Genomic DNA, 25495 nt, shown 5'->3' with positions numbered 1-25495 from the left:
AATACTGCAGTAAAGATATGTTAAAAGCGTATTAAGTAAGTATTGATATTTTTGTATGGAACAACTTCCCCTTCCTGGAACAATGATCTAATTATTTAAAAAATAATTAGCATTGGCTGCATCAAACTTCTAGGGTAAAAAGGCACACATTCATTTATTTGTGCATTGCGTATGTAACCTCCGGCATCATGAAGATAAATGCCTCTTTAGACTAATATTCTCAGGGAGAGGGAGAGGTAAAGGAGAATTATGCTGACTCATGTACAAATAGGAAACAAGGGGTCATATTTGCCATAATTTCACACACTGCAACACAGCAAGACACCTTTTTGCATTGCGCTGCATGAAAGGGAGAGGGCAGGAATGTGCCATATTTATCGATTTATGGTGAATTCCTACTCTCTGCCTGCTCTGGTGTACAAAATGCTGCCTAGTGCCAGTGCTGGTACCATTGCACCTTGGTGGAAGGGTGCCTGTTACAGCAGGATTGTTTTTGTGCAGGAAGGGATACCTTCATGCACAAAAACAATCTTCTGAGTCTTTTTCCTCTTTGAATGTAGCATATGTAGAAAAAGGAAAAAACACAAGGAGAACTAAAGATATTTCTCCTTGTTACACTTCCACTGGGAAGTTTCAGCATTCTAACGCATTCCAGGTCTTCAAATATTGGTAAATCTGGGAATGCTTCTGAATCCATGGGTAAATGTGTGGAGACACCCAGGCTTCACTGGAATGCCTCCCTGGGGCAGAGTAACACAACTCAGCGACTTGTACTGCCTTGCATTACTCTAGATTTACCAAGCCACGCAGGGCCATGCAAAGTGGCCCTTGCTTGGCTTGGCAAATCTCATTAGAGGTATTGCATCACCCTGCACCCCCTTGCATGGCACAATGCGATGCAAAACCCTTGATAAAATGCCCCAAGGTGTTGGGTTATTGATTCCTCCAAAAGTGTGTATTGGAAAAGGTATTTCAGTGGGACAGACTTCTGATGAAATATCAAGGATACCATGTACCAGTCATGGTGTAGACAGTTGTCTGACCAGCTAAATGTGACTGAAAATGTAGCAATGCTTTGATGATTCAGAGATGGACAGAGTCGACATGTTAAAGTTTGTATGTTTTACTTAGAGATTTCTTGTCAAGTCTTACATGTGCAGGGTGCACATTCCAAAGTGAAAAGCAATTTTCTCAAAGGGACCTTCTCCATAATAATTTGAATCTGGCATTTGACATACTAAGTGGAACGTTGATGAGTGATCTACTGTGCTTGAATGGCTGGTATGGCAAGAACATCTAAGAGAAGTGTACTAGAATGAGGCTTTGGAACTCTATGCACACTAGGGACACATTCACAATGATATCTTTATCATTGAGTCAATGTGCAGGATTTATGGTCAGTGTTATGTGATTGGAATTGTGGCATCTGAAGCTGGATATGAGTATTGTTCCATGGTTCTGAAATGACTGGTTATTATCGTGTTCCATTTCTGAAAGCTTTGTGTAGATATTGGCCCAGTAGTCCAAGAGGGATGTAAACAGTGTGAGTCTTAAGGTGCTCTGTGGGGAAAGGCTAGGTAAGGGTATTTAGGTGGCAAGGGTATATTTAGGGTTAAGGGTGGGTAAGGGTATTTGTGTGGTAAGGGTGTTTTAGGGTTTAGTGTTTAGGGTGGGTAAGGGTATTTCCATGGCAATTGTGTTTTTTCAGGGTTTACAGAAGGTAAGGGTATTTGGGTGGTAAGGGTATTTTTAGGGGTTGTGGTGGGTGAGGGTGTTTGGGTGGTAAGTGTTATGGGGTGGTTGAGTTTGGGGATAGGAAAGGAGACATATATATCTATAAAATACATCACACTTACCTGTGAATACTTACATTTTCATTGTAAAGACTTGCATGCTAAAGGCATTTGCGTGGTAAACATTTGTGTGCTAAAAGCATGTGTGGTAAAGGCATATGCGTTGTAATGGACGCTTGGTAAAAGCATGCATGGTAATGGCATGTTTGATTGCATCATACATCCGATTGACACACTTGGGCAATGATTGCAAATAGACTGGTTGGGCCAATTTACATACAACCTGGAGTTTGCACCCAGATTGAGTTTGTATCTGGTGTCTCTGATGAGTTAATAATACACTCTTTTCCTGCACAAATGTTGCCAACTGAAACATACTGGAATTTGCGCAGGGAAAATATTGCACATTCCAAGTTTTCCAGTTCGGGTGAGGAAAAACATACAATATTATCATAATGTTTCCCATTATTATGTTATTAGTTTACAATGGGATGATAATAGTGGATATGATGGTATTGTTATTTTTCAAGTGCAGTATTGCCTTCCAAATTTCCAGGGCACTTCTATGTATGGCAGGGTTTTCTTATGATAATAATGCATGTTTATTTCAAGACAGACCTGATAGCATGTAAACATGGCTTCATTAAGGATATTAGAGACTGCAGGCCTCATCTACAAGAAAATGACTCCGCTGTGCCTGTGCTGCAGCATTTTCAAAGCACCTGAAAGTGTCGTATTAACAATACGATGCATCCCTTTGGTTTCCCTTGTGCTGGAGCACAATTGGCTGCCATGCACCAGTGCAGGCTCCCTTGCATTATTTTGCAAGGGTGCCTGAGCTGTGGGATGATTGTCCCTTCCTGCACAAAAACAATAATTAATGGCATTCTCCTCTTTCTATGCATGCTGCAGTATGCATCACGCATAGAAATAGGAAAACATTAGTAGAAATAAAAGTATTCTCCTTGTTGTGCCATTCCTATGACTCTCCTGGGAGGCATAGGATTCTAACAAATTCCCAGTTTTACAAAATGTTTTAAATTTGGGAATGCGTCAAGTTCCATGGATGTTGCGTGGGAGCAGCCACAGCAATGGAACGCTCTTTTCACGCAGAAAAATGCATGATAGGGACCCATATTTACAAAGCCATATAAAGTCATTTAGGATGACTTTACGTGGCCTTGTAAATATGGGCAAGCCTATTTTGCGGCCGGTGTGTCAAAAAAAGGGACGCACTGGCGGTGTAAAGGGCTTGTAAATAAGCCCCTGCATGTACAGACTCGGCACATTGGAACGCAGACTAACTGTTTCAATGGTGATGCTAAAACATGTGTGCTCAAAAAGCATTATTTATATGTAGAAACTCTGTTTTTCTGACACAGTTAAAGCTAATACCGTAGGGAAGAAAAACTGACCCCCTTCTCTGGTGCACAAAATGTGCACATAATGTTATCACTGCTATAGGGGAAGATGACCATGCAAAGATCTGACTTGGAAGTCAAGAGTGAAAAGTAATATTAGCTTCTATATGCTTCAGCAGAGGGGCTTTGTTTGCACATTTTTGTAGCAAAGCAGGAGCTGAATATTGGTGACACATCCTCACTTCCTAAGAGTTCATAATATATATATAACAGTAGTGTACCTCTGCCTGTGCGGTGTTGAACACATAAACTGGAAGGGAGATACAAGTGGGCTGAATTCTGACTGCTGGCTAGATGACAGCATAATGTATGTGGGAGAAACTATGATAGTTTGTCATAGTAAGTGTTTATTGAAATAATGTACCCATTTAGACTGGAGGACTGAAACAGTTATAGATACATTTGGTAGGAAATAGACTAATGGGTTAGGGGTATGTGATTTCTTAACCTTGGCCTCAATTTGCATATTATCTGCTGAGTTATTTTTCATAATCATGATCATTATGATACATTTGTTATTTAAACAAGTCCTGCATAAAAATAACCATATAATTATAAAATGGGAATCATAATGTGTGCTTATTGATTTGGGTAACAAAGGAGGGGCTGGACTTAATCATCACTTGCAGATAAGAGATTCTCTGACAGATTGTATGACTCCTGAAATGTTCTTTCTAACAGAGCATTACTTGCTAGAGGAGGCGTGAGAAACATCTGCCAATTTGCTTTTTCTCTGAAAAGGGCATGTTTCATTTTGGGGCTAAAGTGATTTGCTGGGTGTTACCTCAACAATATCAGGGTCAACTAAGCAACACTTTGAAGCAGACATGTTCTTCTAATGAAACTCTCCTTGGTGATCAGTAGTGTGTGTTTTTTAGAAACTGGTAAGGGCTAAAAATGAACTGAGAGTTTTTTAGTAAGCTGCTAGACATCAAGGTATGGCATATTGTCTGGTTAGCAGTTTCTAACAATTTTTGTTTACGGAGTACCCAAAAACCCAAAATGGGACTACTATTAAAAAATATTTCACCAACTGAATTTTGTTTGTTCCGGAGGACATGTTGACTACATGTTTGCATTTGCAGGGGACTTCCAGCAGGAACGGAGAAGATTGATGTGATTTTGAAAAGGAAGATACCTACAGAGACCTTGGCTGATATGTTGTAGTTTTCATCTAGTGATTAGATCCAGCATACCAGACAGTGTATGCACTGTCTGTTCCGAGGCTTATTGTGGCATACCAAGAACACTGAGGAGCTTGGAGCCCATTCATTGCTTGCCGTTAGTTGACTACCATTGTCTGCTTATTTGTGTGCCAGTTTTGTGCTTGTTCCCCCATGGGGCATTGATTCACCAAAAAGTTGTTTGCCTGGTGTATCTGCTTCCATTGCTTGCTTTTCAAGAATTACTTTTTTGAGTGTGTGTTTTTTGTCCCTACCCCTCTGGTTCTCTGTCACCTACCCCTTCTCCCTGTTGCAATCGTGCCTCTGCATCTCCCCATTACCTCTCGCAACCTGTGTCATCCATGTAGCTTCCCTGTCTCTACCGCCCTCCCCCATGTTTCTTACCAGTCTCTACTGCCCTACCTATGCTGCTTCCATGCCAGTTCCCCCACCCTCCCCTGTGTTGTTTTTGCCCCTCCTACCCTCAACAATATTGCTTTTGCTTTCCTGTGTTTTTTTCTTCTTCAATTGGTTCCATTTGGCTCCTGTTACTTCCATTTCATCCACCCATAGATCATTTCAATCACTTGACATTAAAAAAACTCGATTCAGTTAACTAAAACAGAAAAAATTTGCCTACACCAGTTTGGTGCATCCATGCATCTGTCAACAAAATGACTCTGCCAGCCATATCAAATAATTGTTTTTCTTTAACTTTAGTTTTACCGACCATTATCGGAAATGCTGTGCACCAAGGTTAACACGATTGGTAAAGCCAATTGGTTACAATGGTGTGGCCTATTGACTTTGCGAATGCTTGTTTTTTAAGCCTCAGAATGAGGTGTATTTGAATTTGTGTTGGCTATGCTGAATATATTGGGCCAGAAAAGGAGCAGCTTCCACAGTGCTAACCCTAAAAGGAATTCTTTTGCTGCAGACATTAGTTTTAGATGGTTTGGAGATGGTTTTAAGCAATAAGCGTTCTGTTGCAACTAGCTATTTATAAATTTCAAACAGTTCTTTAAAAGAGATTCCTTCATTCAGAATGTTGTCTTTTTCAACCTGGTAGCATATCCAGAATTTAGTTTCTGATTGGTACTATCATTGCCTCTACCGCTGTGCCAGTGTTTTGTAAATATAGCCACATGACAGTACCTTATCAGTACTTTGGCACATGGATGCTGGGCACTCCTCTAAGGTAACAATTGGAACTATAGCTTTGTGGCAAATTTAATTTATCGAGCTCCTTTTTCTTCAAAATACAGAGAACTCAGTGCTTGGATAGATTTGAAGGGCTTTGGGTTTTGTGATGTCATTTATTGAATGCTTAAAGTGAAAGCATTCTAAATTAGATACGGGGACGGTTGGAGAGAGAGAGAGAGACAGTGCAGATGTTTGTACATTGCTCCTATTGCCTGGGGTTATTCTGGTAATAAACCGCACCTAGCTACTGACACTGTAAATGTTGTTCTTACATCGTTGAATACAAGCGTAAACCCCAACCTACACCGTGCATGTTTACTGCTGCTAATATCGCGTATTGGCAGTAAAGGAGAATCGCCGTGAATTACTCCGCCTGGCCCAGACCATGAGGCAAGTGCAGATCGTTATACATGATCTGTATTGTTGCAGGACATACTCTTTTGACATTTTACTTTTATCACTTCTGCTTGCACGCGTGGATACTGTTGGCGAGAGAGATAGATTCTTTCTTTGTGTGTACTTTGAGCATATCTCACTACTTCAGATTCCACTCGCCTCACACTGCCTTGTGTGTGATATTATACGTTAGTCACATGACTGTACATGCCGGCCATCTTGAATTGGGCACAAATTTCCTGAATGTAGGGAATAGAAGGTTTTTTAGCTTGTTGCGGCAAGAATTTTAGATTCTATTAAGGACACGGAGGCGAGGATTATGCTTTTCAATCTTTACTACTCAATTTACAGCAGCCAATGAGAAAGCAGTTAAGCATTGAAAACACTAAATTTTCACATGAGGCTTTGAACACCATAAACCACCAATCAACAGTTTCCAGCATATACAAAATAGAGAGGCTCCATTGTTACCGCCTCTTTCTTTACGAACAAGCAGTCTATATGCCGTCCAAACCATAACAGGATACAGTTCCCACTCTCAACGGAAAGTAAATCCACACAAACAGAATCACGAACGAGGCAACTTCCAAAGATCCATTGTAGCAAATCGCCATTGTCGACATCAATCCATGCGATTTAATTTTATTTTGAATCCACTCCTGTAACCAAAATTAAGTTTGAGTTTGAGTGCATCGTAATCGTGAATAGAAATAAGGGAGGGAAAAACAACATCAAACATAAGCCATAAGATATCATGACAGTGTTGATAAGACTCTTACCTATCCCAATGGCTGGGATAATCCTCACCTCCCTATCCGTAATAGAATCTAAAATTCTTGTCGCAACAAGCTAGAACATTTTCCATTTTAATGCAGGACCAGAGGCTACGATTACGCTGGTTGAAATCTCACCAACCACAACAGATGAATCATGCACAACGGGTTTATAATAAAATATTTTAAACATGGAATCTGATGACCAATCAGCGGCTCTGAGAATATCCTCCAATCTAGACCCCATCACAAAGGCTTTAGATGCCATAGCACCTCTGGTAGAATGAACACCTTACACAGATATGTAAATCCCAGCTTCTGCCATGACCCCTCGTACCCAGCCTGCTAATGTAGCAGCAGACATAGGTCAGAATGGTTTCTGGATTGCCAGAAGTAAAGGGCCCAAAGGATCAATCCTGTGCATCTAAGTACGCTCTTCATACACCTTCAAACATTTCACTATGCAAAGCTTGTCATTGTGAGGAAAAGCAGGATAATTAGTGGAACATGACATAGTCTTAGTAGGTTTGGAAACAATAAAAGAAACACCGTTTCGATAAAACGACCTACGTGTTAAATCTAGTGCTTGTACATCCGACACTCGGCGCTTGAAATTAAACATAAAAGCATGGTTAATTTGGCTGAAAGTTGTTTAAATGATAGATCTTTATTTTCAGGCCATGATTCCAACAAGGAAAGCATATTATTAACAGCCCAGATCTGAGTGTATCTGGGTCTTGGTGGTCGAGCCACCCTTATTCCTTTCAATAGTCTGCAAATTACCAGATGAACACCCACCGGTTTACCATCTAGGAGGTCATGTCCTGCTGATAATGCAGACCTAAAATTATTTACTGACCTGTAACATAGTCCAGATTCAGCACATTGTGAGCGGGATTTAAGGATATCTTTCAACTCGGATCCCATGGGATCCACGTTCCGTGTAAGGCACCAACCCACCCATCGTTTCTATGCAGAAGAATTTTGTTTATGTGTGGAAGGAGCCCAAGCCTGTTTTATAAAGTCATCAGCTCCCGTTGAAATTCCCTCAATGTGTTTGTGTCTCCTGAGATTGTCCAAACCATGTGTGTCAGCTGGTCTTGAAAAACGTGAGGATGTGGTAACCCGACTGGGTCCAGCAGCATCTGAGGAAAGACTCGGAGGTGAATGGGAAGATCCACAGTCAATTCCAACAGAGTTGGAAACCATGATTGCGTCTTCCACAATTGAATAACTAACACCAATGTCACAGACTGTCGTCAGACCTGGGCCTCTACTCTTGCAATCATTACAAACGGGGGAAACGTATAATTCGCCTGGAATCCCCAGGAGTAAAGGAAAGCATCAGTCCCCAAAGCCATCGGATCTGGTCTCCAGATGTAAAACCGGGAAAGTTGGGCTTTGAGATGAGATGCAAACAGATCCACCAGACAGGGGCCTCGGGTATTCATGGTCTCTCGGAAGAGGTAGGGATGGAGTTTCCAATCGCTGTAGTCTCTCAGGGATCAGGAATTCCAATCCACCACCAGGTTGTCCTTGACTGGAACATATTCTGCCATCACTGTGATCTTCTGTGAGAGGCAAAAATGCCAGAAGTCTCAGGCTATGTTGGCCAGGACACAAGAACTAATACCTCCTAGGCGATTGATATATTGATCCGCTGACACATTGTCCATCCGCAGGAGGATGCTGCAATTGCTCTTGATAGGTAAGTTTGACTTGATGGCAAAGGAATCTGCCAAAAGTTCCAGGCAATTGATATGAAGCTTCAATCCTTCGGTTGACCACCGACCGACTGTCGTAAACCGGAACCCCTTAAAAGTTCCACGCAAGTGATATGTAGCTTCAATTCTTCCAATGATCATAGCTGAAAGTCCGTTGTAAATAATGAATCTTTAGGTGTTGTAGAACTCTGTACTGCAGAGGGCCAGGGAAAATTGCCTGAATTGAGGACGCTAACAACCCTACAATCCTCGCCAGAGATCTCAAAGGTACCTTCTGTTTTGACAACGTCGTTTTCAATTTTCTCTGGAGGGATTTTATTTTTACCGTGGGAAGAATTACTTGTGCTGTCACAAAGTCTATTTGAAATCCCAAGAATTTCACCAAATGAGAATGCTGCATCAGAGATTTCTTGGAGTTTATTACATAACCCAGATTCTGTGGGAGGGACACTGGACAACAGTAGTGAGCGATCTTGTGCCAACAGAAGCATGTCGTCTAGGTAGATGATCACGCGAACTCCCATCTCTCTTAAATGACTTACTACCGGTTTCAAGAATTTTGTGAATACCCAAGGGGCTGATGAGAGGCCGAATGGCAGGGATTGATATTGAAACCATTGGCCTTTCCATTGGAATTGAAGGTAATATTGATAATGAGGGGAAACAGGGACTGTCAAGTAGGCGTCTTTGGGACCTAAATGGGCCATTCAGTCCTGATCTTGAAGAAGATCTCTCAGAAGATGGATGCCTTCCATCTTGAAATGACAGTAAATCACAAAGGGATTTAACATTCGGAGCCACGAGTGAGGCTCAACTGCAGCAATAGCTTCCGTTGTCAAAAGTTTTTGCAGTTCGGAGTCAATAAAAAACTCTTCTTGTTGGGAAAAAAGGAGAGGGGGGGGAGAGAGCCTTGGACGGGAACCTGCACCAATTCAATTTGATACCCTTGAACAGAGTTTAGAACCCATATGTCAGAGGTAATTGCTGCCCAATTCATTACTAAATATTTCAATTTGCCCCCAAGGGAGGCGTCAGAATAATAGGGTATGAAATTTCCTGTGGATTACATGTCGTTTTTTCGTAAACTCCTGTTGACATCTCGGTTGAAGCACCCTCTGAAGCCCCTGGACTGTGTAGGATAGAAACCTGCTTGAACTGGGTCTTGAGCGTAACCCCTGCGTCTGGGATTCTATCCACATTGAGGACCTAGTTGGTTGAAGCGGCAGGTCGAGCGTCCTCCGCCACGACCGGCCCTGCCAAAAAGGGGATTGAACACTCGCTTGAGTGAGGTCTGAAATGTATCTAAAAAGGTGAAGGTATTCACAAATTCTACTGTGTCCTTGAAAAAACAATCCAGACTTGCTTATCTAACCCTTTGGAATGGGGAGAGGGCAGAAGAAAAAGCCTTGTCTGATTTCTTTTCCACCATTTTATCAATCACGGACTCGATGCTCTCATCATAGAAGTAGTCCTCATCTTCTCCTGGGACATAGGCAGCAGATCTTGCTCGTAATGTTCCTAATCAGACATGTCTCAAGGGAGATAGAATCACTCCAATCATAAATTCCCCAGAGGGAAGCCAATAGTTTGCAGCCCTGATCAGCTTAGAAGCAGGGCATTAGGAGAGAGCAATTAGCTGGTGCAGAGATGCCAGAGGTACCCCAAACTGTCAGTACAGGATTTAAGAGGGAGAGTTAGGCCCTAAACGCCTGAATGAGCAGTTATTAGAGTTAATTTTCACTACCAAAGTCTGGGAAGCCTTTCCAAAAATTATTCGCAACAGGGGGAGAAATAAGAACTCTGCCAAATAAGTGTGAAAAAAAGCCCGGTACCGGCACGTCTCTGCAATCCCCTTTCCTTCTAGCCTGGGAAGAAGGCAGCTCCAGCGTTCGACTCTGAAGCTGCCTTGCGTACACTGTGACGCGTGCAGGCTTCCGTAGAGGTAGTGTGCATGTAGCCCAATTGGAGGTGCGGTCTAAAGCATCATGGGAAATTTAGTGTTTTCAATGCATAACTGTTTTTTCATTGGCTGCTGTAAATTTACTAGTAAAGATTGAGAAGCATAATCGGAGCCTCCGGTCCTGCCACAGAATCAGAGTTTGGCACGGATGCACTGCACTTCAGAGAGACAGTGTTTTACAAACTCGAGGAAGAAATTAACCACAAGGCATTTAATTGTGACCAGAAAATGTTAATGGTTTCACACCTGGAAGTTGTACATGCTTTTTCTGGATACATTATTCTTGAACATTTCAAGTACAGAAAAAATCAATGTACCGTTGGCATATTTTATTTTTCTCTTGAAAATTACAATTTATTTGCAAACATTTTCCTTACCACCTCCTCAACCGTTCTTAGGGCCTGATGTAGATCTTAGCGGGGCTACCATCATCCCACCTTGGAGGTGGTTCCAAGTACTCCATCAAGCTGACGGTGGTCCGCCCACATTATTTAGGTGTTGCAGCAGTAGACAAAAGACTGTGGCAGTCTTCTCTGTTGGCTAGCAGTAATCTGTTGCCATCAGGCTGGCGGGTTTGTGCCGGGCCAACTTAGATGTTCCTTTTCTGCTGGCAGTGCTCTGGCGGCAGTGTGCTGATGGAGTGAGTTCCTGGTGGAGGGTGGACTGGTAAGTATAGCTTGATAATGTTTCAATACACAAATATGTCATGTGTTCATGAAAACATATGTAGGCAATCTGGTATTTCTCTTTGTATAACATATGGCATGCCACTCACATATACGAACATTGAATGCTCACTCACAGGCACCACTAACACAACACCCCAAGCACCACAGCCACAAATATTTTTTAAAGGGTCAATACAGGTAAGTTCAATTTACCTTTATAATTAGGAAAATGAACACTCCTTTATTTCACCTGAGAAAAATATTGCATGTAAGAGCAATGCAGAAATGCATGCAGCTACAGCAGTTGTCTGCACACGGTACATAGGACAATTGTCCAAGTAGCTTACCTTACATCTTGGTGACAAATGAGTCATTTAGCATCGTAGCGGAGTCAGAGCAGCCAAGGAGGGACCTGGATGATGGGGTACAAGACAGAAACAGAAGGGGGAAGCAGGAAAAAGGTAATCTTTTACATCATTTCCTTCAATTCCACAAAGTCACAATGGTAGAGATTCCTACCGCAGTTTCCTCGACGGAAAGGCAGATTGTAAGCTGCTCGGCGGGAGTTCTGACTGGAGTCCCATACCAAACAGCTTTTGCCTCTGGTGCCGTCTTTGAAAATTCCTGGTGGCGGCATCGGGACTGTGGCTGTCTTTTGCCCAAGCACCAGACAACAGTTACAGGTGGTGGACCACCAAGTCAGCGGACAGGAAACCCATACAAAAGTGATGTCAGGACCTGATCTGCCATCATCTAAATCAAGCACTTAGTGTCTCAGATGGAGCCAATTATGAAATGGCCCTATTTGAAAGCTTATTGTCTCAATTTCATTTTGACAATTGAGTATGAGTCTGAGGGAGATTTTTCCTCGAGCATGAAACAAAAGAAATGTATTAAACATGTTAGGGCCAGGGGGCTAAGAAGTTATGATCAAATAGAGAAAAAATATGGTGTGCAGAGTACATTGATGTGTTTGCTCATGCACTAGAAGATTTAGACACCTATTTGATGCCATCAGTATTTATTTGTGGGCATTTTTTTTTTTAACTCATCAAAAGGATCAAGAATACACAGATGATTTTGTTGCAGATTTAAAGAGATTGGCAATCCCATGCAAATTTGGAATCTTACTAGATGATCTTGTAATAGATGAGATTTGTCATGCACGCTAACGATTCCAATGTACAAGAATGGCTGTGGGCAAATGGTGAAGCAACTTTGAAGGAGGCCATTGCGATTGCGAAAAGGGCAAATCTTTCTAAACGATGTGCCAAGGCAGTTTACAGAACATGAACAAAAAGGATTCTGTGTGTGCTGTTAAGTCATCAAACTTTTCGGTTAATGAATGCAAGAAGAATACAGTGAAGGCTTTAGGAAACAGAGATCATAGTATCAAGTATTCTATCAGAGATCAAGTATTGAAACATCAGAAGAAGTCATCGGCCACTAAATCATGTTTTAGATGTGGAATCTTTAACCATATAGAATACTTTAAGCGTTGTTCAGCCCTGAAATAACATTGTTCCACGTCTGGTATAATGGGACACTTTACTAGAGTGTGTCATACGAAAGGAGTATCTGCCTCGGTGAAGTGTGTGGTAAACTCTGGTTCGTCTTGTAGGTAGTATGATGAAGCACAATGTGTTCTTTGTATTGATTATGATGTACTAGGCCTGTATAATGATGGTAAGAAAACGACTTCTTGCTCTTTGATATTAGGAGGAATTTCACTTGAGATTGTAGCCGATTCAGTCTCACCTGTCATCATCATAAACAGCACAGTATGGGAAGAAAATGTTCAAAGAATTTTGGGTGATGTTTTAGTATCATCTGATGTAAATCCTGTGACTTTCACAGATGAACCTTTTCCAATGGTGCGGGATTGTAAACTAAGTTTTGAATTTAAAGGAAGGGCGGTGGAAGGCAGGTTATGTGTGGCAGAAAAAGGTCCCTCTATGCTGGGTTGGATGGATCAGGGAATTTGGAATTCACATTAAATCCTAAAAATCCTGAACTTTATTTGATTGCCCCGCAACATTTTCTCAATCGTTACTTGAACAGTTTCATAACTTTTTATCAAATAAGGTGGGGGTTTTGAATGGTTTTCATCATAGGATGAAAAAAATTTGCACAACAAATTTAATTGTATTTTCTGCCACAATATGGCCTCAGGGCCCCAAATCATAAGTGTACACATCAATGTATCTAAACATGGCATTTACATCAGCATCTATGATGTATCATAGACAGAAAATGTTTTCTAGCAAACGTAGTACGTATGCTCCCCAGGATATGCCCTACCGCACCCCAATGTCCCAAACACATTATTGGTCACACGTCTGTTTTATGAGCCACTATTACCTATCTGAAGGCCTGCACAGGGATTGTTTCTGCAGAGGCCAATGGTTCCAGAGGTAGACCTTGAAACACTGCCCATCTGTACCAAATCTTGGGGTGTTTTTGTGGGCATCTGCTAGCCAGGAAAATCAGTAGCTCCAGACCCATACAAAAGTCTATGCCTCGTTTCCATACACCCAGTAGGGGAGAGGAGCTAGCCTTCCACAGTCTGGCGATGTCTCTCTTTGCAAGGGTAAGTCCAAGAAACAGTAGGTGTTTTTTCTACCTATTGCCCCCGATTTCGTCCATGGTGTGTAAAAGAATCTATTCAGGGGACATGGGAAGTTCCCAGGCAAGTACTTCAGATAGGCACTTCACACCCCCCGCCAAAACTTCATGAGCGAGCTGCATGACCATACTGTGTGAAGGAAGGTACCCTCACTAATCCCACAGCGTAGGCAGGTGGGTGAGGCCACAGGACGATTCGCTAGAGCCTTTGTCGGGTGTAATATACACAGTGTAAATACTTGAATTGCATGAGTTGCATGTGGTAGGAAATGGCTGCACCCCGTGGTGATTCCAGAGCCTCTGTCCAGTCGTCATCGTCTATTGCTTCGAGGTCGCTCTGCCAGGCCATGTGGAGGATGGCTTACTAACGGAGATAAGGGACTGGTATATTTTTGTGATCTTATGATCCCCAAGGTCTTGCATAAGTAGTTTGCCTTCTAGTGGTTTCAATTCCGGGATAGCCTCTAGGTTTTTAAGGTATGGGGAGAGAGCATGGCAAAATTGTAGATATTTGTAAAATTGGTTATGTGGCATGGCAAATTCTCTTTAGAGCTCTTGAAAGGATTTAAGGATCAGACCATTCATGACCTCCCCTAGTGAGGATATACCAATATTATCCCAGCTTTGGAACCTGGACAGAGTATTCAATTGGAGGAGGAAACCATTCTGCCAAAGTGGGGTCTCCCGTATGTGGCAACCCCCACCACCCCATCCACCATAGAGATTGTCTCCACACCAGAATCACTACTTGCTCCCCGGCAACAAGGTAAGGGGTGTCGACCCACTACAAAGATACGAGTAAAAGGAGTTGTCACCCATTACCCAATGTTCCACCACGTAGGCTGGGTCATCCCATGTGCAGTACCACCAGTTGTTAAGCACCTGTAAGTGCGAAGCTGCATAATAGGACTGGATGTCTGCTGCTGCAATACCGCCACAGTAAGTTGATTGAAAGCAGGTACATAGGGCCACCGGATCCGCACTTCACCCCCATACGAAGTGACTCAATAAAGTATTCACCTGCCACAACCAGCCTGCGGGGATCGGATAGGGATGGTTCTGTTAATTGTATAAAGGCAGGGAAGGGAGATCATCGCAAAAATGGCAGATCGTCCATATAACGACTGGGGCAAATGTGACCAGAATTTTACCTCTGTCTTTACTTGTTCAGTCAGTGGAGCAAAATTACAGTCCCGGGAAATGGACTGGAAGGCGGAGAGGAAAAACACCCTGGTACCTCATTCCGTCCGTGGCCATGGTCAGGTCTGTTGACCATGTACCATAATCGTGCGTCCCCCGAAACGGCCAGAGCATAGATTTGTGAGGATTCATATGTAGACCATATGCTTCACCAAACACCTGCATGATGCGAAGAAGTCATGGGCCTGTTCTCTGGGGGTCTGTGAGAAAAAACAAGACATCATCATCATACAGCGCAATGCAGGCTGAGACCTCTCGCGACCACTCAAAGCTTTAGACCTGAGCATTCATCCTGACCCAGATGGCCAGGGGTTCCATGGCCAGAGCAAATAGGAGTGGTGGCAAGGGACAGCCCTGGTAGGTACCCCCTCTGATGGAAATCCAGTGAGAGACCGAACTAGCCACTCGCACTGAAGTTCTGTGTATAGCAGAGATACATAGAATAAGAATCGGGGGCCAATGTTGAGTCAGCACAGGAGCACCAACAGGTAGGTCCAGCTGACTGAATCAAAGGCCTCATCCATATCTACTAGCAGTAGATCTACTGCAGCTATGGCATTGTGAGCTCTACGGATATTATGGCACATCACGTGATGGGGCATACAACCTGGCTGCTCCAGGTGCACTACATCGGCCATGTGGGGGATAAGTCAATTAGCCAGTGGCTTAGTGAGGAGCTTGGCTTCTATGTTCAATAAAGAAATCGGTCGATAAAAGTAGTGGCTATCGTTGGGTCAGCCAGGCTTGAGAAAGACAACCACTTCTGGGTGTCTCCAGTCTGGAGGTAATCGCTACTCTTTCAGAGCCGCCTGTTTGGCCTTGACATAGTGGGTGCTTAGTTGCGGCATGTATCCCTTAAAGAACTTACATGGGAAACCGTTTGGGCCGGGGGCCTTGCCAGGGTGCATGTCCGAAAGGACAGTTGTTAATTCGTCAATCATAAGAGGGTCATCAAGTTGGGTCCTTACTACGTTTGAAAGGGCCTTCATGGGCAGATCATCTAGAAATTTCTGTGTTTGGGTCTCATGTAGCGCAGCGCAATTAACATATATCGCCACATAGAATTCAGGGAAACTATTTGCAATTGCCGCCGGGTCAGTGAGGACATTTCCACTGAGGTCACAAACACTAGGAAGGTGAATCGGCTTCAGCGCGTGTTGGCACAACCTATGCAGCAATTTGCCTGATTTTTCTCCTCATTGATATATTCGGCTGCAGGAGGTCAACAAGGCCAACCTTGCCTCTTCCAGAACTTCCCCTGATACAGCTACTGTGCTAAGGCCAGTTGTCTGAGCATTGAGCCACCCCCTTCCTCACAGCCCTGTTGTTCTAGGGTCAGGATGCAGGCGCCATCTCCAGGAGTTTTTCGCAGTGTTTTTTACGCCTTACGGCGCAGTATTCAACATATATGCCCATGAAGCATTAGCTTCATGGCTTCCCATGGGGTTGTCATAAGATAATTTAAAGAGATAAGTGCACCCCAGTATCACCTAAGGTAAGTAATATTCCTTTCAGCATAAGGGAAGGTGGAAAACTCAAATTGGAGATACTAGCAGTGAGTGACATTATTCAGAGCATTGAATTAAGTGAATGGTTGGCTCCATCGGTTATAGCATGCAAGGCTAATGGCAAAGTAAGAATGTGCATCAATCTTTGTGATTTGAATTTCAATAAATTGGTAGATACATTTCCCTTGCTAAACACAGATGACATACTTGGTATGAATAAAGCAATTACATAGTTTACCTCACTAGGAATACCAGCAGCATAACGTCAGATTCCCTTGTACACAGACAGCAAACACCTCACAGCTTTCATAACACCTTTTGACTGCTTTCATTTCAAAAGCATGTCACTTGGACTTGTGTCAGCAGCAGATTTCAAAGGTTAATGTACTAGTTGCTCAAGGACCTCAAGGGCGTAGTCTTTTTCCAGGACGACATATTAATCATGAAAAAAAACAGACATGAACATGACCATAGGCTCAAAGAAGTGCTGCACATACTTAGTGAAAAAGGTCATACAACAGAGTATACAAAAGCGGCATATAATCAAGAAACGGCATTAAAATTATCGCCGCTTCAGCGGCAGAAAACTGCCGCCAAAGCGGCGATAATGGGCTTAATATTATGCCCTTGAGAATTCCCATAGAAGCCCATGTTCTGGTGTCAACATGGGCTTCTAAGGAATTTCCTGCGGCATATTATCAAGCCCATTATCGCCGCTTTAGCGGCAGTTTTCTGCCGCTAAAGCGGCAATAATTTTAACGCAGTGCTTGATAATATGCCCCCTTCATGTTTCTGGAAACATGAGTGGTGCTGGAAACATGAATGATTCCTGTGACCTTTGAAGTGCTAACAACTAGAATATCTCTGGTTATTTCAGGAGCTGTGAACGTTTGCATGTACCAAGGTTAGAAGATAGTGACTTTAAAAAGTCAAAGCAATGTGTATCCTTCCTAGGCTTAACAGCTAGAGTGGCCAAATTTGAAGCAGGGGAACCAAGTTTGAGTCTGGCGGGAGGCTTAAACATCCTGTGATTCTGAACAAATCACTTAATCTCCATGTGCCTAGAAATTAATGTGCCTGTCTGCAATGAAACTGGTGCTCATGTATAGTGCTCTGATATCTTCTGGTCGAGTTTGCGCTATATAAAATTGCAAAAAAAGGAGGGACTGTCATTAAATGTGGTAGAAGTGTGCATAAGCCTGTAAGATTTGAAGAATTCTTAGTTTGTATAGTAAGTCTGTTTTATGAATGGGTGCAGCGAGCATTCTCCAAGTGCTTCCCTAAACAGTTATATATAGTTGGACCTCATGTTACATTTTCATTTTTGCTACACTCCCATGTTTCTTTAACCCTGCATTCCAAATATAATGATTGGAAAATATTTGTAGAACTAAGATGTACTTGTTATTTGTCAATGTATTTTGTTGCATTATGTGCTTATTTTTATAATGCTTGGAAAAGATTTGTAGAGATAAGTTGTTCCTATTATTTGTCAATGGATTGTGTTGCATTAACTGTTTTATTTTGTTCATTGTTAAGGGGGAAGATGCTTGGTGTTGTGATGTCATTGATTTTCCGCATGCAGTTTGGGATGCTTAAAATGAAAGCATTCTAGACTAAGGCCCATGTTTCGCAAGGTTTTGCATCGCCCTTGCACCATGCAAGGAGGCGAAAGAGTGACTCAGAAACGTGAGATTTATCAAGCCACACAAGGCCACCTTGCAAGGCCCTGAATGGCTTGATAAATTGCTGCCTTGTGGTACGCTGCCCAAGGGGGGCGTTCCATGGGTGGAGCGAGGGTATTCCCAGATTTACCATTAGTGGTACACCTGGGGATGCATCAAATATCTTTCTTTCGTATTGTGCAGCACACGTAGAAAGAGGAAAATGCCTCTGAGGATTATTTTTGTCCTTTCCTGTACAAAAACAATCCTGCCTAAAACCCAGGCACCCCTGCAACATGATGCAAGCGTGACTGCATTGGTGCTAGGCAGTCAAAAGTATGCCAGCACTAGGAAAGGACAGGAATGCGCCATATAATGCTACATACAGCACATTCCTGCCCTTTCCCTTTCATGCAGCACCTTGCAGCAAGGTGACTGTGCTGGCTGTGTGAAAGATTGCTAAATGTGCCCCTCAATACGAGGATGGTTGGAGAGAGAGAGAGACGCACACAGGAACAGGCGTTTGCACATTGATCGCACTGGCTTGGGTTATTTTGGAAATAAAGCTTCCCCTCGCTACAGACGGGTCGTTCTTAGAGGCTTCAAGGATGTGTATTTTCAAAATAATGTTTTTCCACCCCCTGGCACTCCTGACACTTCCCCAACCCTCTATACTCTCAGTACTCCGTAGACACACCACCTCTTGGTCATCGCTCAGGCTTGATTTCATAGGAAGAGTGCACCTGTAACTCATTCGCCCCCGCATTGCATGTTACACATACTGAAGAAGTAGAAACAACGGCAGGCATAGATAGATACATGTTCTCGCGATAAAACCACGCATCCCACAAGACCGACATTGTTGATGCAAACTGCATATGCAGGAGCTGCCACGCTCAGGTTTGCCCTCTGTGATAACTGCCCCTTTGAACGCAAGAGTAAATCTGGCCTGTTTTTGTCGCTTCTCTTTCATCGGCTCTGTAAATTGCATTGCTGTTTCTTTCACGCTGTTCGGTGTCCCCAGATCTCCTCAGTTAAAGCGCAGATTGTTTTCTTAAGCAGGCCTCTAAACCAGCACAGTCAGTCAGTTAAGCAGCGCCCCTCCCCAGGCCGGGTGACCCCTCTCTCCTGCAGGACGCACTTGATGGATCACTTCCTTCTGTTCAAACGAAGCAGTGCTGGGGCAAGGAGTTTAAAGACATCATAAATACCTTTCTCCCACTGTAAACAAAACCTTATATTCACTTGTACAAGATTTAGTGAGCGTGGTGTTTTCGCCGGTTATTTTATGTGACGAAGGCGAATGGAGTTGTCATAAACACACTGGTGAATAATAAGTAACCAGTCAGTTTTGCAAGATATGTTTTCCTTAATTATTCGACTCTCTGCTTCTCGTTTTAATTTCCAGTTCGCCAGTGCAAAGTTTGACAGACAGTACACCCTTGGATAATACAGCACAGGCTCATTCAATCGAAATGTGCTGTTTTCCTAAAGAGCCGAAGCGGTGTTAGAATGTCTGCCAACAAAAAAGTAATGCAAACAAAACGGGCCTGGATATATGACACGGCTGGGCAGGACACAACAGTATTAGATTAGCTGAGCATCCCAGATGTTTGATTCTCCTCTCAAAACATGTCCGTTGGATTGCACGAAGATATAGAAGCGAATGTGGCGTCAGAGACCTCCAATAAAATAAGGGATAGATTTCGACAATCTGCCCATCCACCTATGTATGTCCAAAGTAGTTATATATTATTAACCTTTTTGTAACTTTTTTGTGTGTAAATAAAGGTCTTCCAAAAACGCATGATTTGAATTTAAATAATTTAATTTATGTCTAGTCACTAAAGACTATGTGGCAAACAAGAGGGAATTTTGTAATTCAAAATTGTTCAATTAAAGACGTGTCTGATTTGACAGCAACTCTGATTCATAATACTATTATCATGGAACAAAACTTAAATGGGAACACTGAATGTGATTGCTGGTTATTGTTTAAAACTGTTCGTTAGGAATGTAAACTCTTTACCGTTAGATGTAGACATGCATTCCCATACATTTCGTTTTTTTTTCTCCAGAAATGAGCACAAATGTGGAGGGTCTTTGGTCAGAGAGAGCTGGGTTCTAACTGCAAGTCAGTGCTTCCCATCTGGGTAGGTTGATTTATGTTTTATATATATTTTTCTTGAACTTTAAGATGGCAACATATTGTAAAATTATTTTCATGACATGTGTAGCTGTAGGTACACATGCTGTGTACACTTTTTCCATTCAGAGTTGGGCTCGGACATGTACAACTTGTTTTTCTTCTAAAGAAGGGGCATATCATCAAGGACCGGCGATAATTATCGCTAAGCGCACTTAGCGCTAGGATAATTATCGCTGGGTAACGTGGAATTTTATTGCTGAGATAGCGTGCTATTAGCAACGCTTATCTCAAAAGCGATAATATTCTAAGCGCTAACTGCCAAATGTGAGATTATCACTGTAAATCCAGCGATAATCTCCCAAAGTTTGGCGATAGCTTGATGATAGGGCAAGGCATACTTAGCCGCGATATCCACCTCACATAGGATATCATGGCTAAGTAAGTCTTAAAGCAGGCGTAAGGAAAGTAGCGATAACAGAGGTTATCGCTACTTTGCTTGTCGCTCTGCAGGTTAGCGTGCCCATTGATAATTGGAGAAATGTTGCTTAGCGACATTTCTCCAGTTATGTCAGGGCAGGAACGCCCACTTTGCATCTCATTAGCGATGCAAAGCTGGGCGTTCAGAATACAGGCGCTAATGCAAGGCTTCACGCGATAGCGTGACCTTGCTGATTAGGCGATAAAATTATCGCCGCTTTTCGTCCGAAAACGTACCCAAAAGCGGTGATAATCTTTTATTGCCTCCTTGATGATATGCCCAGAAGTCTTTTAGAGTGACGGGACCTGGTGACTCTACCTATAAGGGGTAACCCGCATGAACGTCGGCTCCATTGTTAAATTGGTTTTCTCAGCTGTCTGGTTCAGGCGTGTTTATGTGAGCTCAGATTCTATCCAGCATGCTGTTCTCTCAAGACCTTTGGATCCATCCCCTGTTGATGGTGAAGACAAGCAATTGTGCGTGCCTTTACATTTTAAACTGGTTTGCGACATTCTGGAGATGATCAGGGTGGTGGAGAATCTCCATGTGATGTAAAGAACTCCGTTTCAATTCTGTACCAATTGCCACACCAAGGGGCATATTCACAATGAAGTGAAGGAGCACGGCGTTAGCCTTGTTGGCTTAACACCTTGCTCCGCCACTTCAGAAATGCAGGACTGGACTGTATTTACAACAATACGATGCAGCCCTGCATTTCCCCTGCGCTGGAGCTAATTGCATTGCCTAGCGCCAAAGCAGGCCCTCTGCACATAAACAATTACCAATGGTGTTTTGTAAATTCTGTGTGTGCTACAGAATGCAGCACACATAGAAGTTGTAACGCGTATTTTAACCCCTTCAGCGCGGCGCGGATTTCCGCGCCACGCTGAAGGTTCCGTGCGCGGGCGGGGCCATGACGGAACGGTTCCGTCATAAGCACAGCCCAACCGACGTGCATGACAGAACCGTTCCGACATGCGCGTCGAACGGGTTAAAAAAATTAATTGTTTATGTGCAGGAAGGGACACCTTCCTGCAATAAACAATCAGCGCCGTTTTGCTGTTACTATGTGTGCTGCACAATGCAGCACACATATAACCAGCAAACTCAAGGTGAAATAAAGCATTTTTCCTAATTTCGCCAGGGTAAGACCTGGTCTTCATTTTTTGCACTTCCACATATTTACGTCAACTTTATAAATATGGGGCAGCGTCAAAATCAATGGGTGTTGCGGTGGAACGCCCTCCGCAACACCCATTACCCTCCCCTTTCCCTCTCAGTATAGCATGAAAGGGTGCCTTATTTACAAGGTGGAGTTAAGCAATGTTAAGTGGCGTAACGCTGCTTTGTAAATAAGGTAAAGCCTGTATCATCACCAGAACATCACTAAAAGTGATGTTCTGGTGGCAATAGGGTCTGGTACATATGCCCCCAAGTATCCAAGTTCACATCTCCATGAAGTGTGTAATCTGGTGTGCCCCCTGAACACCGTAAAGACTCCTGTTCAGCGTGCTTAGCCTTGAGCATGCCGCATTGCCTCAGCGTCAATGGCACATAGAAGAGGAGAGGATTACACTTTGGGCCTCTTCAGAGAAAGAGAGGAGTGGGATGCTGAGCACCCGGATTCCCCAGCTGTCGAGGGTGATGCAGCTTTCTCAGCGCAAAGTGTTGATTCTGATGTGGATGTTGGGGAAGAAGAAACCTCACTGACCCAGCACCCTCCAAAGTTTGCAGTGAAATCTTATAGCTCCCCTTACTCACCAGAAGGAGGCACTACCTTTCAGCTCCCATGCTACACCTGAGGCCTCCGGTGCACCAATGCCTCTCTGCCATGGTCGACACCATCATTCCGAGCCAGACTCAGCACCCAAATATTATACAGCACTGAGATCCTCCTAGAAACCTCGGGCGTCGACCGATGCATCATCTTTGGATCCAAAAACTCATGATGAGCTACCCTTGGATTTGAAACGGCTGGCTGAGGAGCCCTCCGAGCCTAAACATGCAGCATCGTGCCATTCGGAAGGCGAGAGACACAAATCATAAGTCGAGAGACCCCACTCCACAGCAGGTGACTCAAAACACTCAGAGCTAAGATTGACTTCAACCATGCCTGGTTGGCACCCTGTTTGGCTCCATCCAGACCCTCTATAGCTGGAACATCTTCTACTATGGAGGACTCGTAGCTACCAATACTTCAGCAGCTCCAAGAAAACCTGGATGCCAAACAAAGCAAAACAAATTCATATCCAGCTGGATTCTGGTCGAATTCTGGCAAACGCTCTGCAGGTATTGAAGGATACTGCTCTTCACAAAAGGAAATTATCTTTTGAGGAGTCGCTCAATCCTCTTGTGGCACCTGCATCCAAGGCGGCTGAAAGACACGATAAGGCCACCTCTCCACTGCCTCCTTCTCACCCCTCTCCGTCACTCCCTCTTTCCCCTTCTCCTCCTTACCCTGCTTATCCTCTAAAGGGTTCTTCACAACATTCACGACACAGCTCCTTACACTCAGTGGGTTGCGACAGTCCATGGGCACCTTCAACCTTTATGACCCCCCGTATCACCCAGAAGGTCCAGATCCCTGGGCTGATTATGATGAAGATCCTGCAGCAGACACAGATCCAGATCTGTACCCTACAAATCCATCGTCCCCCAGATTATGTTACCTCATACCATAAGTTCCTTCAGCCTCCTTTCATAGGGTATAAATGAATGCAGAACATAAGGAGAATTACCTACTCATGGAGACCTTGTCTGCTACTCAACGTTCAGTCCAATCTTGCCTACGTTTAACAAAGTCCTTAAGCCAGATACTGGCATTTTCAAGGACCCAGTTAAAGCTCCGATTGTCACCCCGAGGGTTGACAAAAAGTTTCAGGTGCCACCTACTGACACGCCATACCTACGAGGCCTGTTCCTCCCTGACTCCTAGTTGGTACATACAGCTCGGAAGCGAGCTACTACTCAGGGGACAGAGGACGCACAGCCTCTAGACTGGCAGAGGAAAAAGATCGACGCTGGGGACAAAAGAGTAGCAGGACAATCTGCGACCCAGTGGTGTATTGCCAACTCTATAGACTTGCTCTCCCGGTACGATCATGTACACTGGGATCAGATGTTGGATTTGGTCCAGCATCTCACAGAGCAGGACAGGAGTTGGTAGTGGGGTGCAAACTCATCTCCAGCAGTAACATCCGCTACACATTGGATGTTGCTGATGCTGCTGCACATGGGGTAAATACAAGTATCCTATTATGATGTTATGCATGACTCTGAGTGTCCGGCTTCAAGTCAGAGGTACAGCAAAACCTTTTGAATGTCCCTTTTGATAGTAAACATCTGTTTGCTAGAAACAGACACCAGAGACAATTAAAAAGGACATTGAGACTGTCAAAGCCATGGGTGCTTTGCAGACTCCTACTCCTTGTGGCTCTTTACACCTCTCACAATACCGCAGCACTAATAACACCCAGACCTCAGAGACCTCTTCTCATCCAGCAGACACCCTTCCCGGGCACTATAGGGGCAGATATAGGGATAACAATAATAAAGGCCATAGGAAAGGGCATTGCCCCCAAAGAGGCTACCCCTCCTAAACAGTGAACATCTAGCCCTGATCACACAACCAGTCAGGGAAGGTTGCAGGGATTACTGCCCCAATGGGCAGAAATCACCTCAGATTGCTGATTTCTCAACATTATACACTAGGGGTACCGTCTCAAACTCATTCAACCACTAACAAGCATCAAGCCTTGTCAACACAAACTCTCCCCAGACCATTTGCGCTTTCTGCAAGAGGAATTACGGGCCCTAATTGCCAAATGAGCCATAGAGCCAGTTCCACCACAACACCACGGAAAGGGAGTGTACTCCCTGTACTTCCTTATTTCCAAAAAAGACGGCTCATTCAGACCCAACCTCGACCTCAGACCTCTCAACAGGTACATTCGGTTGGAGCTCTTCCACATGTTGACTCTGCAAGACGTCATTAGTCTGCTGCAGCAAGGCAGCTTAATGACTGCCTTCGATCTGAAGGACACTTACTTTTTACATTCCAATTCACCCATGCATTGAAAATACCTGGTGTTCATGGTAAGTGGAAAACGTATCCAATTCGAAGTACTCCCTTTCAGGGTTGCCACAGCACCCAGGGTCTTTAGAAAATATCTGACCATGATAACAGCTCATCTCCGAAGGAGTAGCACCCACTTTTTCCTTTATTTGGACGTCTGGCTGATCGAGAGCACCACCCATCAACAATGCCAGGGGTATACGCAAAACACCATCGACACATTGCAGAATCTAGGTTTCACCATCAACTTGACCAAGTCCCACCTCAAGCCCATTTAAGTAAAGCCATTTCTAGGAACCATATTTGACACACCAGTGGGAAAGGCTTACCCCAGCCTTGCAAGGGTACAAGCATTCCAAAAACCTACTGCCTCTTTTTCAGCCAGATCACCAGGTAACTATCAGAATGGTGATGCGCTTGTTAGCAATGATGGCGTTTTGCATAGCAATAATTCCCCAAGCCAGACTGCACATGCATCCGACATCAGAGTGGCTAGCGACACAATGATGTCAGGTGGAGGGTCGTCTAGAATATCTGGTGTTGTTGGGGAGCCGCACATGTTCTCCACAGTGGAGTAAGCTACACAACCTATCGCAAGGGCAGCTTTTCCTTGACCCAATTCCAAAGGTCTCCATCACCATGGACACCTCTTTGACGGGCTGGGGTGCGCAACTCAATCATCTCACTGTGCAGTT

General features: G+C 43.7%; 1 protein-coding gene across 4 annotated transcripts in view; it reads left to right on the top strand.

The window, feature by feature from the left end:
• Positions 1 to 25495, top strand: part of HGF (hepatocyte growth factor) — a 475310-nt gene that overhangs the window by 357531 nt on the left and 92284 nt on the right. For all 4 annotated transcript variants that reach the window (XM_085652885.1, XM_085652884.1, XM_085652887.1 and 1 more), the window contains one exon: positions 20177 to 20251. In XM_085652885.1, the coding sequence (XP_085509011.1) occupies positions 20177 to 20251 (75 nt within the window). The remainder of the gene's footprint in view (positions 1 to 20176; positions 20252 to 25495) is intronic.

The sequence above is a fragment of the Triturus cristatus genome, chromosome 4_1, assembly GCF_964204655.1.
Source record: "Triturus cristatus chromosome 4_1, aTriCri1.1, whole genome shotgun sequence".
Classification (NCBI taxonomy): domain Eukaryota; kingdom Metazoa; phylum Chordata; class Amphibia; order Caudata; family Salamandridae; genus Triturus; species Triturus cristatus.
The sequence above is the reverse complement of the archived record's forward strand: the minus strand, read 5'-3'. Positions and strand labels throughout refer to the sequence as shown.